At 44.0% G+C, this 14,783-nt stretch overlaps 1 protein-coding gene across 1 annotated transcript; it reads right to left on the bottom strand.

Moving 5' to 3' along the window:
* Positions 1-3,002: 3,002 nt before the first annotated feature.
* Positions 3,003-11,293, bottom strand: LOC117057353 (C-type lectin domain family 4 member D-like). Its single transcript, XM_033168194.1, has 5 exons — positions 11,227-11,293; positions 9,107-9,216; positions 6,515-6,634; positions 4,406-4,449; positions 3,003-3,336 (listed from the first exon to the last, which is right to left on the bottom strand). The coding sequence occupies exons 1-5, from the start codon at positions 11,291-11,293 to the stop codon at positions 3,312-3,314; spliced, it is 366 nt and encodes a 121-aa protein (XP_033024085.1). The 3' UTR covers positions 3,003-3,311.
* Between the last annotated feature and the right edge of the window lie 3,490 nt (positions 11,294-14,783).

Here is a 14,783-nt window from a genome sequence, read left to right as displayed (position 1 = left end):
GCGCGGGCGGGAAAAGACTCTAGGGGTGCCGAGTTTTGCCCGCGGACGTTTTGTTGCACGGATGGCTGGGACCCAATGCAGACCAGAAGGAAAACTCCAAGCAGCTTTTCAGATAAAAGATTCTCTTTATTGTTTTGTCAAGACAGAGCAATGATGCAGCTGGCTAACGCTCACAAGTCTGCCTACCCCTCAAGCACATGCAGGGGTGTGCGGGGATTCGGTGCTGGAGCTTCCCGCGTGTGAGTCTAGGCCACCCACACACGGGTTACCAGTTGCTGGGGAAATGCGGCCAGCGTTCCACGGGCGTATTGGCACGGGCGCCGGCCAAGCCTCATAACCTGAAGTTGCGTGAGTAAGTCGGAAATGATAGCGCCTCGGAAATGAATGGATGCCTCGAAAATAAATGGATGCCTCGAACTAACTTGAAGTTACTTGCGACCTCCTGTACTGTTACTGGTGTGAAAACAAATGAACTAAGGGCAAAGTTAAAGCACTAAGGTGAAACCCCTGACGTTTTTCGAAATTAAATAAAAAACATTTTTTCCCCAAATAAAGACAGACACCGATATATCTTTTATGGCTTTGGCTGACCCGCATAGGCTCTTTACACTTTGCTGTTCCTAGCCCTATGCTAAGGTTCCCTAAACTCTCAGTCCCTGCGCCGCCAAATCTTCCGCAATACTAAACTAAATAAAACTAAACCGCCAATTCTTCCGCGATCTAAACCTAAGCTAGGTCTAAGGGCTATCTAACCTTCACCGCCAAGTCTTCCGCGATCTAGACCCTAACTACCACCTGCATGCGCTTCCAACCCATCCAACCCTTCCAACCCTCAGCCCTAAAACCCTTAAACTAAACTTGACTGAACTAAAGGATAAAAGAACTAAGATGCCTAAAGCGGGGAGCCTCAGCCTTTTATTGATTACCAGGTATGACATCACGATCAATATATTAACCAATAGAACCACTGTTGCTGCCCTCCAAAAAGGCGGGAAGCAGAATAAACGTCCATTGACAACTTCAAAAACCTCTGGAACTATATTTTTTGGGCGGAGTGATCTTCAGTGGCAAAGTGCTCACTGAGTTTACTTTTACTTTCACTTTAGAACGGAAGGACACTAAAAATAGTACTTAAATAAAGCATTAATACAAACAAATAACCGCGGATCTTAATGGATCCACGAAGTGTATTCCGACAGGGGTGTTTTATACTCTTTACAAACTGCTAAAAACCCAACCCCTAGGATTCCCCTTCTGGCCAGTCAGGATGGGAGATACACCCACCTGGCAGCCTTATCTGTCATCCACCAGGCAGTTCTGCATAACTACAATTCTATATAGCAGTGTTTGTGACCTAATTAGCTGGGCTATGACACAAATACAGTGATCCTGACCACCATTTCCTTAGGTCTTGTGGTATCTTTTGTGGCGGGCCATTCTCGGTAACCAGGATATAACAGACATGCGGTGAGCTAGCAGTTTCCTCTTGCGAGTCTGTGGTTAACAGGTGCTGAGGAGGGGTTGCGAAGGGAGTTCTTTACACAGAAATACAAATTCTTAAGCTGTATGGCCTGCTGGGCAGCTTTGCCCTCATGGCTACCTTTATGCCTGGCTATTAGCTGGCATGGGTCACCCTGGCCCATCAGTTTCTTCCTCATTCTCAAGATTCACCTGTTGGTATCTGAAGAGGTCGGTGAAACAAATCCAGCTTGGGCAGACGCAAGCCGGATTCATCAAACACTCAGTTTTCCCGTTCTGGAAAATGGGGGTAAAGTGATCTTGTTCACGGTGTTACTGCAAGGATGAAGTCCACAGCAAAAAAAAAAAAAAAAAGATGCATCAAAGATGAGCTGTGGGAGACACCCCCAGAAATCTACATTTAATATTTAATATTTTCATTTGGGGAGATGGGGTTGGGGCACGGGTAGGCAAACTAAGGCCCGTGGGCCAGATCTGGCCCAATCACCTTCTAAATCCGGCCCCCGGATGATCTGGGAATCAGCTTGTTTTTACATGAATAGAATGTGTCCTTTGATTTAAAATGCATCTCTGGGTTATTTGTGGGACCTGCCTGGTGTTTTTACGAGAGTAGAAAGTGTCCTTTTATTTAAAATGCATCTCTGGGTTATTTGTCGGGCATAGGAATTCGTTCATTTATATATATTTTTTCAAAATATAGTCCGGCCCACCACATGGTCTGAGGGATGGTGGACCGGCCCACAGCTGAAAAAGGTTGCTGACCCCTGTACTATATACTTATGTAATGTATTGTAAGACTATTAATACAGCCTTAAAAAAATAAATGAAAGTACATTAGTTCTGAGGGACAGTGGACCAGCCCCCTGCTGAAAATGTTTGCTGACCCCTGGGTTGGAGGGAGCTCAAACTTTTGCTGACCCCTGGGTTGGAGGGAGCTCAAACTTGCCATAAAATGTTTTTAGAATTCATTGCCTACCATGCTCCCTTATAAATGGGCTCATATCTAGATTTCCTTTAGGGACTGGGGAACAGGACATTGCTGTGGTCTACCCCTATCTGCGGGACATATTGTGCTAGTTCTGTCCTCTGGCACCTAAATGCACCTGTCTTCTGCAACAGATACAAATATTATTTTTTTGTGTGTTTTAACATTTTGTATTGTTTGATCGTTACTGTTGTGATTATCAAGTCTTTGGGGAGTTTAATCTGGATTTCATTTTGTTGGTTGTGATGTCATAGTTTTGTGTGATAAAAAATTACTGTGCGTTTTATTATTTTGGTTAGCCCCCTCAGACTTTAAAAAAAAAAACAACTACGAGAGATAAATTTAGTAAAACAGTCAAGCCGTTCAGCTGTGCCCTGTTTTTAATATTTGCTCCAAATTATTTCAGAAAACATGCACGTACATTTTCAGCCCATCCTGCAAATGAGAAAAAAAATATATTGTAGCGGCTTCCCATTTAATTTCCTGGATTTTCCCTTGTTCCATCAACAGGTGGAACATTCTCACAACCAGTATTCAAAAGAGGCACACAGTACACTCATTGCTGGACTGTTTCACTTCAGAATGCTCCTTACAATTCAAAAAATTATCTACGGGTCAGAAGCATTTTCCTAACTGTGAAACTCAAAAGTTCACTATTCGGTTGGCTATGATCTGAAAGCAATTGTTTTGGACATCTATCTGCTCCAGAACAATTTCGGCTACCGGAATAATAGTCGCTAAGCAAAGGCACACAATAGCTTCTTAAAACCAAATGCAATTCTCCTTTTTCTCTGGGGTGCATCCTCAATACAGAAGGTATTTGCAGACGTACATGTGTTGAGAACTCTTAGGTGCATCGATCCAGTAGATACCTAAAAGAAAAGCGAGGCAGCTGAAAAGGGGGACCAAGAAATCTGAGTAGCAGCATATATGACATCAGGTGTGGGGCAGGTGTGCACAGTTGGGGGAAATGACCTCCTTGGGTCAAGTTTGACCTGTGGGCCAGAGGTTATCCAACCCTGAATTCCAGTATCTTCTCTGCATGCACAAGGCCCCAGGTTCAGAGATCAGCATCTCCAGATAGGGATGGGAAACACACCTGCCTGGACCCCTAGAGAGTCACTGCCAGTCAGTGTCGAGCCCCACTCATAATGATAATTTTTTTATTATTTATACCCCACCCATTTAGCTGGGTTTCCCCAGCCACTCTGGGCAGATCCCAACAGAATATTAAAAACATGATAAAACATCAAACATTAAAAACTTCCCTAAACAGGGCTGCCTTCATATGTCTTCTAAAAGTCAGATAGTTGTTCATTTCCTTCACATCTGATGGGAGGACGTTCTACAGGGCAGGCGCCACTACCGAGAAGACCCTCTGCCTGGTTCCCTGTAACCTCACTTCTCGCAGGGAGGGAACGCCAGAAGGCCCTCGGAGCTGGACCTCAGTATCTGGGCTGAACGATGGGGGTGGAGGAACTGCTCCTTCAGGTATACTGGGCTGAGGCCGTTTAGGGCTTCAAAGGTCAGCACCAACACTTTGAATTGTGCTCGGAAACGTTCTTAAACTTAAACTCAGTTTAAGGCAGCTTCCTAGGTTCATTTCAGCGTTGCATTTTCTTTTGCGGTACATCACCCTGCAGCTCTTGTGCTGAGGGGCAGCATAAAGAATTGCAATAAAGACATAACGCAAGAATCGTACAGTGGCAAACCTCACCCCTCTTCTGCCTCAAAGGTCAATCTTATCTCTCCACCATCGATTTCCCATTATTTCCATGCAACAGTGGAAGTTGGTTGGCTGATATGGGCTGAGTGCACTCAAGGTGTGCGCCCGGCTATGCCTACCCCTGCCCCGAACCTTTAGCTTTTGATCTGTCGACTGCCAGTGCCATGGGTATCCGAGGGTTGCTCGATCTTAAAGGCTGCCCAAATTTCTCATACCGCCATGTGGAGTTATCGGTCCATCTCCAGGGCGCTGCTGGATCCTACGGAACAAACAGTGAAAAGAAGAAGAGAATTAGCATTAAGAACCAGGAGCGGCCACTGCTTGAGAAACTCATGAAACACTCCTATACCTACTGAAATATACTCTGAGTCAAGTGTGAATTTCATGCTCTTAATTCAGCTCATAGTAGTGAGGAATGCAGTTCCCCCCCAAAATGTTTGCTTTATATACACTATTTACACAATGGGCCCCGCGTGATTGGCTAATTCCGGGATACTCCTGTATGCCAATCGGGTTGCGGATTCACTTCCACCTGGAGCTGGATTGGGTGGCTCCTGCGGACCAATCAGACTGCTGCAATCTCAATCCTATTGTTCTAGGACCAATCAGAATGCTGCATTTTGGATCCTGTTCAACTCAGTACATAACACCTACGGAGGTAAGACCCGCTGAGTTAAATCGAACTTACTCCCAGGTAATTGGGCCTCACACGTCAACCCTTTACCCCTTTTCCTGGCAGTAAGTCCCACCAAACTCAGTTGGAATAACTCTAGAATATGCAACTGCAGCGGCAAGAATGTTGTTTTCCCAAAAATGGAAAGAAGAAGAAGTCCCAGTGAAAGGAGAATGGATACAAAAACTTGTGAAATACGCAGAAATGGCGAAACTTACTGGAAAAAGAAATCAAAATAACAAACTTTTTATAAAAGAATGGAAATGGTTTATTGAATATTTACAAATAAACCGCAAACAGATAAGAACATTGGCAGGGTTATTGTAATAACCTGCAGTTTTACAAGCGTATACATTTAAAGCAGATGAATAAATGATTGTTAATTTGGACTATGCAGAAAGTATAAAAAACAAATTTAAGGAACCGTACAAAGAGGGGGAAGTAAGTCAAGTTTTGAAATGATTGTAAAATTATTGAGATGTATAAAATTGAAAATCATATATTTATTTATTTTTTTAAAAAGAAAATTACTCTAGAATAGACACGTGGAAATATGGTCTGTAGCTCAACATCAAAAAAATTAAGATCATGGCCACTGGTCCCATCACCTCCTGGCAAATAGAAGGGGAAGAAATGGAAGCAGTGAAAGATTTTACTTTCTTTGGTTCCATGATCACTGCAGATGGTGACAGCAGTCCTGAAATTAGAAGACGCCTGCTTCTTGGGAGAAAAGCAATGACAAACTTAGACAGCATCTTAAAAAGCAGAGACATCACCTTGCCGACAAAGGTCCGTATAGTTAAAGCTATCGTTTTCCCAGTAGTAATGTACGGAAGTGAGAGCTGGACCATAAATAAGGCTGATCACCGAAGAATTGATGCTTTTGAATTATGGTGCTGGAGGAGACTCTTGAGAGTCCCATGGATTGCAAAAAGATCAAACCTATCCATTCTTAAGGAAATTAGCCCTGAGTGCTCACTGGAAGGACAGATCCTGAAGCTGAGGCTCCAATACTTTGGCCACCTCATGAGAAGAGAAGACTCCCTAGAAAAGACCCTGATGTTGGGATAGATGGAGGGCACAAGGAGAAGGGGACGACAGAAGACAAGATGGTTGGACAGTGTTCTCAAAGCTACCAACATGAGTCTGACCAAACTGCGGGAGGCAGTGGAAGACAGGAGTGCCTGGCATGCTCTGGTCCATGGGGTCACGAAGAGTCGGACACGACTGAACGGCTGAACAACAACAACAAGAAGAAGGCACGTGGAATATTTGACTCTTTAAAGTCACAAGAAGTGAGGTGGGAACATCAGTGTCATATGCAGGAAGTTATCTACCGGTATATATGCCTTTCTGAAGAGCTTTTGAAATTTCCCCACTCGTCTGCTCCAAGTAGACAACTCACCTGAAGAAAACCTTTGATGCGTTTTCTCACTCTTTCCCAATCGGGTGCCCTCCAGAAGATGCTTCACCTACCACCACCACCACCACCAGATGTGTTGGCCAAAGTCAAAACGGAGTTCCCTCAATAACTTTCAGAGGGCCAGAAATGCTGAGACAGGTAAATCTGCCACCAGCACTTCCCGTGGTGTAATAAGCTCTGGTTGTGAGCAATACTAACAGTGGATCCCACCCACTCCCTTGTTCTTACATCAGTTTCCTCTGCGCCAATCCAGTAACGTGTCCGTCGCCCCATCAAGTGAAAGATGAAGCTTTGCTCGTCGTCGCTGTGAACAGAGGCTAGATGGGTACCGAATCTCTCACAGTTCTCCTGACGTGAAATAAGAAGAATAGCATTGGTGGGACAGCAGCCTCTTTCCAGAGCATGAAAAACTTTAAAAAACTCTCAGTTTTTCTAATCTCGTGAAGTGGTTTCTCTAACTAAGTAATCTGTACAAAGGTCCATATGTATTATCTTTGTGTGGTTATATTTGTTGTTTGCAATGTTTAATGGAAACAATTGGGGGTAAATGCACAAATTAGGAGAAAGCGTGCATAAGAATGCATCTGTTGGTGAAAAACTAAACATCAAAATGCATTAGATGTGGGGAAATACCTAACAAAAATTTGTATTCCAGGCAAAATTGCACACAAAAAGGTGGTTTTATATTTTGATTTTGTTCTGTGAACAGCCCTGAGACCTCCGGGTATAGGGAGGTATATAAATTCACCAACTAAAATAAATAAATAAATAAACGTTAGGAGAAATTTGCACCACGGTGCTGATGAATTTTCACGAGGATTTAAATTTTCATGAGTTTTCATTAATTTTTAAAAAAGTAACACAATTTGATACAGAAATGTGGGTGACTGTACCTGGGAAAATGATAAAGTGAAACTGACAGATTTTTTTTTTTAACAAAATTTATTAGCATTTTCATAATATAACACAAACCCAACCCCACACCTACAAATACAAAAACAAATACAATTACACATAATGTCAGGATTCTTCTTCTTATTTATATACCTTACAAAAAAAAAAATTTCTAGTTCTAAATCTTGACGTTTGACTTCCCCCGCCTATTCACCTTCGGTTTTAAATCAATATACTATTTCCTTAACAACTTTTCTCTATCAAAAAAATTTAACTTTACTTAACGAAAAAAAGAAAACATACTTATCTTAATCTTTGCATTATAACCTAAATCATAACCAAATATTCTTATAGCTAAACTTATTTCTTCTATCCTTTATCATGCTGCTTTTAACTTAAAATTCAATATCTCCTTACTTGTTTAAAATAGACTTGTAATTAACAGACTTCACACTCCGATCTCGGATACCATGGCAGACCATTTAAATTATACATTTAATACTTCAACCCACTCCCCCTCTGTCCATTGTCTTTTTCTGTCTTTCTCCAGAACCAAATCTCCAATTGTCTTCCTCTGAGTGTCCACAGATCCAGGCAGCATCCACAACAAACCCCGCATCGAGCCTCAGGGTGCTCATCATCTCCATTCTGGGCTCCTCCGTTTCTTTTTCTTCTTCTTCTTGTAAAAATCTTAATTCCATGTCCCTTGCCCCCGAGCTGCCACCTCGGAGTCTGGATATTGTAAATTTTCCCGTTTCAGGTTCCTTTTCCCGGATTTGCCCAGCCATTTCAGACCATCCTTGAAGCACCCCTCCCAGCTCTTTGTCAAGGCTTGATTCCATTGTGTAAAACTTTTGAAAAGCCTCCTCTGTGGAAAGTAAATCCTTTTTATGAATAATTCCACTCAAAACTTGTAGTTTCCGATTAAGCAATTCCATCTGCAAGACAGTGAGCATTTCCTCATCCTTTAAACTAGAGTTCGATGCCAGTGCGAGCACAAAGTCCAGCATTTTAGGAGAGAGGGTGAGTATCAGATTTCAGTTCCTGTCTCTTCCTTCCTTTGTTTCAATTTTTTCCCACGACAAACCAAGTCGCCGCCATTTCTCCGAAGCCGGAGTATAAAGACCAAAACTTCAAGTGGAGATATTTTTTCCCCAGTTAACCCCCGAAGGGAAATCTCAACAGACTCAGTTTTCAATTTCCAAGTACTTTCTATTGATTGTTGTAGCAGCAGTCACTTAAAGAGTTAATTTCTTTCACCACCCGAAGGGAGGGAGGCGGGCTGCCTTTCTTCTTTCCCCCAGATCGTTCCAGGAATACAAAGAGTCAATCAATTACTCACAGCCTCTGGGTTCTTATCAGCTCCTTGAAAACAGGTAGAACTTAGACGCTCATCACAGGCTTTGTCGCCGCATTTACATCCCGGTTGGGGCATGTCCCCTATAGCCCGGCTCCGTCGTCCCTTCACCCCCACTCCCCCTTTACCGGGGGAGCGAGGGAAGGGTTCGGAGCCATAACGGGCACAGCCGGGGAGCCCAGGGTGCGGGACGCTCTTCCCGCACCCCAACCGGAGCCCCGCAATGCGGCTGCAGGGCTCCTGACCCCCGGGATGAACTGGGTGCTTCGCAGCCGAAGCATCCCACGACCACCCATAATGGCGTCAGCCGCCGGAAGTCCCGTGAAACTGACAGATTTGTTCATCCATCGTTATTATTGTTATCATCATCAACAACAACTTATTAGTTTTCTTGCAAATGCAAACATTAAAATCACCATAAATCAAAGCATAGAAAAATCTAAAACTTGCCCACATTTTTAAAAGGCAAGATTAAAATACCCCATCCACAAAAAAGTTAGGATCACATATGTTTGGATATCCTAATCTATCCACTGGCGTTTGAAGATTCTTACACACGCACACTGTACCTTAACTGTACTCCAGTCGTGAGTGTCGCCTGTGACTGGTCGGTAACAAGCATCTTTGTACTGAAACCAGGCATTGGCACAGCATCCCTGAGTGCAAGGACAAAAGAGTCCTGGAAAGGAAGGAAGCAATTTTTCTATGAGAGGACAGGGCAAGGGCAGAGCATCTGCTTGGCATACAGAAAGCCCCCGGCATCTCCAGGTAGGGATGGGAATTTCCCCTGTCTGAAAGCCCTGGAGAGCTGCTTCCAGTCAGTGCAGACAGCCCTGAGCTAGATTGACCCCTGGGCTGACTCAGCAAGGCTCATTTCAGGGTGTGAAAATGCAAATTTCTTCCTTGAGGGATCTTTTAAAAGGGTGTGTGGGGGGGGGAGAGAGAGAGAGAGAGAGAGAGAGATGATAGGCAGGCAGATAGATAGATAGATAGATAGATAGATAGAAGTGAAAAAATGGGTGCCGCTCCCGAAATTTTCGAGTTACGAAGGGGTAAGCGGCGGCACGATACCTTGACTTACGAGGTTTTCAATGCGGTTTTTTTGACTTGCAAAGTTTTCTTCCGTTCCGAGATGGCGCCTTCGACTTACGAAGATTTCGACTTACGAGGGCGCCTTCGGAACAGATTATCTTCATAAGTCAAGGTACTACTGTAGGTAGATAGATAGATAGATAGATAGATAGATAGATAGATAGATAGATAGACAGACTTGACAAAAGACTGTTGACAGCTGATGTCTTTCTGGTGGTGAGTCTCCCTCCGTGGGAACTAAGAAAGTGAGGCAATGATCAGATGAGCTTATTCACCCAGAGTACCGTGGAACCTTGGTTTTTTAACGCCGAAAATCCAGAAGTAAGTGTTCCATTTTTGAAACACTTTTCAGACGTCGAACGTTCAACGCGGTTGTCGGCTACTGTTTCCGGGGCACCTGCGCCAATTGGAAGCCGTGTCTTGGTTTTCGAACGCTTCGGAAGTCGAACGGACTTCTGGGAACCAACAAACAAGGCAACACGAGACCCAGAGTGAAAGCAACATATCAGTTCAGGTATCTGAAGAAGTGTGCATGTACACGAAAGCTCATACCAAGAACAAACTTAGTTGGTCTCTAAGGTGCTACTGGAAGGAATTTTTTTATTTTATTTTAGTTCAAACTTTGCTATTCTGCTCGATTGTATTTGATGTTACAGAGACTTTTTCATATTTTGCAATTCTGCTTGATTGTATTCGTTGCTATTATATATCATTGGCATAATAGAGTTTTTCTAGAACTGATATGCTGCTTTCGCTCTGGGTCTCATGTTGCCTTGTTTGTTGGTTCTCAGTTGAGCTGCAACACAGGGGTTCATTTTGCTTCTTGAACGGACTTCTGGAACAGATTACATTCGAGAACCAAGGTACTACTGTATATGGACCCTGGGCAGATGCATGACCACGCTAACTCTCGATTCTGGCCCTAACAACTTATTGACTCACAGCAAAATGATACGCACAGACCTGGCCTCTCTGTAGATCTGTCGTCGTCTTCATCACTGCTCTTGACGCTTTCCATGGAGCCTCCAGAACCTTAGCAGAAAACATCTATTATCTTTTTTTGTTATAGTAATTAAAAAAAATATGCAGAAAAAGAAGAGTAACATACTGTATTGGGTTGTATCTACTGTTCGTCCTGTTCAGAGAAGGCCCACAGGGTGGCACGCAATACTGTTCCTACTCAGAGTTGACCCACTGAAGTCAACGGACATGACTAACTTAGGTTTTCGATGGGTCTCCTCTGAGTCAGACTTAATTGAATACAACCCCATTAAAACTGGTGGGCGTGGCTGTCAGGTGCATGAAGTCGGACTTAGTTGGATACAACCCACAGCCATTAACCCACAAGGGTAAAGAAGAGATTTAACTCTCATTTTAAAGTATGCAATATGTTATCATGTCCTCACCAAACTTATTTCATCATCATCATCATCATCATCATCATCATTCTACTATCATTAATAATAATATGAGGCAAGCTCACCAAGGACTAGCAACCAAGGAGTGGGGCACAACAGAGGTTGCTTTGCCTACCACCCCCACCCACCCCCCCAAAAGCCCCGGAGCCCTCTCTGCTTGTCCTTCCCTATAGCCCTACCTGCCACCACGGTGCCTGCAATCACCAGAGCGATAGGCAGGAGAATTTGGCCAGGCCGAGCCGCCATCTCTGATGAGGAGGATTTGGGGACGTGGAAGCTCTGCTACGGAGGCAAACGGTGCTGAAAAAGATGAAACTATTTCCAAACAAACCCCAACTTCTCTCATTTAAAGCACATCATCCCCCTGCCCCCCAAATGCCGGGTGGAATGCTGGGAGTTGTAGCCCTGCGAGGGGCAAACTGTAGTCCCCGGAATTCTTTGGGGGAAGCCGTGACTGTAAAAGTGGTATAAATGTCTGATAATGTATGGTGTAGATTGTGACCTAAGTTGAGGTGAGGTCTCCTGCAGGGTCCTCCAGCTGAGAAGACTCCTTTTCCCTCCTCTTATGCCACCATAAGAGCTAGTGGTGGTGTAAATGGTTTTTTTTGTTGTTGTTTTTTGTTTTTTTGAAGTGTGACTGGGCTGATCTGCCTTGAAGAACTTTGTGATAATAAGCGGGAGCCCATTGCTTACTTATTTCATTTAAAAGCAACAACCCTGCTCTTCCTTGAAGGAGCTGGGGACAGCGAACCTGTCCACTCCTTCACAACAACCTGATGTGGTCGCTTAAGATGGAAAAGAAAAGGATGGGTAAGTAGCCCAAGGCCCTTTGTGGTTCGGAAAGGATTTGAAGCAAGTCTTCCTTAGCCTAGCCTGACACTTGAGGTACATCACACCCAACTGAAGAATGCTTCACCTGCTGCATTTCTGCCCTGGGGCACAGCTGTTAATAGAGCCCTGGCAGAATAATTAAGATTCTGGCGCAGTTCTGAGCCAAGGCTTTCGCCCAGAATTACTGTACATTTCCACGCAGGGGAAGGATTTCGTCTGTTTAGCAAATCCTCCGACATTTCACAGAGAATATTAGGGGCACCCCAGTTTCAGGACCTCACAGAGCTACAGTTCTCATAGTGGTTTAATCTATCCCTTTTTCCAGGGAACTCTGAAAATTGTAGGCGGGTAGGGGGTTCTCCTAGCAACTCTCAGCACCCTTAATAAACTACAGTTCCCAGGTTGCTTTCGGGGAAGCCATGACTGTATCACAATGCTTTAAATGTAAAGCTTGGATGTGGCCACTAGTCACCCACCATATGAATTTGCCCGCAGGTATCTATAAGTATCAGTTAGCGCATTACATGCAAATTAAAATTAGCACCTGCAGTTTTGTGTCATGGGCCTGCGTCCCAAGTCCTTTAAATAGGTACAGAAGCTCATGGCACCCCACCCCGAGACGCATGCCATATACCTGATGGTCTAAGTTAGATGCTTCCAATCGGTAGCTGGATGGTTTTCCAGGGAACAGCCTCTCTGCTGGGTTGTATTTATACACTAGGAGCAGCTGTGTTTGCTATGCCACTGATACAGAACAGCGGCATTAGAAGAAATGGCGAAATTGCGCACTGCCCAATTTCGGGGGCCCTTTGTTGTTGCTCTTCCACCCAGTATAAATTAACACAGCAAATAAACTACATTGTAGTTGAATGGGTTGTGCACATCAAGCATGAAGCATGTTCTGTAAATACATTTGCGACTATCTAAATAAAGGACCTTCTCCTTCCCAACGGACCCACTCGGGTGTTAAGATTGGCAGAAGATAGCAGACCCTCGAAGTGGACCGAAAGTTTGAGATAATCACATTTTCTTATTTTATGTAAATGGCAAGTGGGAAATCAGAAGTTCCTTTTTTGTATTGTCTGCTAACGTTTCTTTCCTTTTCTTTTGCTTTCTTTATTTTATCTTTCTCTTTCCTCACTTTATTTCTCTTGTCCTTTTCTTTTCTCCTTTGTTTTGTACTTTTATAGATGCAATTTTACTGCGTTATGGGAAAATCTCGATTAAAAAATCTTATTAAAAAAGAAAGCGGTTATTATTGTAATTCGTAAATGGAATGAAATAGATAAACATAGCAAGTGCATAATAGATATAAATTGGCCCAAGTCCACCTTCGCTGATCTCAATGTTGTGAAAAGCCGGGGTGGCGGCTGATGATGATGATGATGATAAATTTATACCTTGCCCATCTGCCTGGGTTTCCACTCTGGGCGGCTTCCAACAGAACATTAAAAACACAATAAAACATCAAACATTAAAAACTTCCCTATACAGTGCTGCCTTCAGATGTCTTCTAAAAGTCAGGTAGTTGTTTATTTCTTTGACATCTGATGGGAGGGCGTTCCACAGGGCGGGCACCTCTCAGTGGCGGAGCTTCATGCTCTGGCACCAGGGGGCGGAGATCAGGCGGGGCAGGGCTGGTGCGTGTCCCGGGGGCGGGGCACCCAGTGTGGGCGGGGGCAGCTGCGATGGCACCCTGCCGGGGTCGCGCTGCCAGGGACGGTGCACTCCCCCCGCACTCCTCCTTGTAACCTCACTTCTCACAGTGAGGGAACCGCCAGAAGGCCCTCGGAGGTGGACCTCAGTGTTAGGATGGAGGACAGGGCAAGGTGAGGACAGACTAAGATTGATGGGGCAGTGCCCAATTTACCCACCTCCACTAAGGAGGACCTCTGATTGGGTGTGTGAGAAACCTATGGCCCGCTAGATGTTCCTGAGCCACAACTCCCCTCATCCTAGGCCACTGGCTATGCTTGCTGGGGCTGATGGGAGTTGTAGTTTAGCAGCACCTGTCAAGCTAAAGGTGTCCCCACACCTGCCTTCGATGAAAGGTCTTGGCAAAGGGAAGTCTCTCTTGGTTAAAAACAGCTTGGAAATCTGACCCTGACCTGACCTGACCTCATGGAAGACTGCATAAAACACTAAGCAAATAATTAAATCTGCTAATGGGGAAAAAAAAATGCTGTTTGCTATCGGGCTTTGTTCCTGCATTCTAGACCTTGTAACTGGAAGCAGGTGCTGAGCAGGAGAAATTATTTACGTTTGCTAATGGGAAGTCAGGGAGTGGCTCCTGTCCGAAGGTGGGGCAAACATGAAAGTCGGGCATGCGTTGGGAGGTGAAGCAGAATCACAATGTCAAGACGAGTTTCTACATGAGAACTAGCCCTTTTGAATTTATATTCAGTGGCACGTTAAGAAGAATAAGGTTGTCTCCCTCAGTGTGTTTACGGCAGCAAAAACAACAATTTTAAAAGGCGGTTGCATAAATCAGAGGTAGGAGGGTTCCCAAGTATCTCAAAAGTCAAGAGACCTGCAATTCTGAGCTGGGCTGGCCACTTTTTTTTTTTTGTATTTCTGTTATTATTATTTTTTCCCAGGTGTTTACACACACACACACACACACACACACACACAAAATTTATTTTCCATTTTATAATATACATTCACATCACAACACTCCACTTTACATCGCTGCCTCTTCAGAGCCTGTCAACTTCCTTCCCTCCTGCCTCATGGCTTTCAAAATTAACCTTTATAACATTGCATTTTGTACGTTTCCCAATTCTAATTACACACATTACAAAATAACTCAAAATTTAAATAAATATAGAAAGGTAGAGAATTTCTCATTACAAGTCTTCAAACAACCCTGCTAGTGATGTTAATTGCTTTCAGATATCGTATA

Source organism: Lacerta agilis, chromosome 14 (genome assembly GCF_009819535.1).
Source record: "Lacerta agilis isolate rLacAgi1 chromosome 14, rLacAgi1.pri, whole genome shotgun sequence".
In the NCBI taxonomy this organism is placed as follows: Eukaryota; Metazoa; Chordata; class Lepidosauria; order Squamata; family Lacertidae; genus Lacerta; species Lacerta agilis.
Note: the sequence above shows the minus strand (reverse complement) of the source record. Positions and strands in the feature narration are given on the sequence as shown.

Bases quoted from the DNA above. Each gene is read 5' to 3' on its own strand.
- LOC117057353 (XM_033168194.1), bottom strand. From the start codon at position 11,293: ATGGCGGCTCGGCCTGGCCAAATTCTCCTGCCTATCGCTCTGGTGATT. The intron at 6,635-9,106 runs GTACAGTGTGCG...ATTTCACGTCAG, and splicing joins ACGACTGGAGTACAGTTAAG to GAGAACTGTGAGAGATTCGG. The intron at 4,450-6,514 runs GTAAGAACAAGG...TTTGTTCCGTAG, and splicing joins TTGGCGCAGAGGAAACTGAT to GATCCAGCAGCGCCCTGGAG.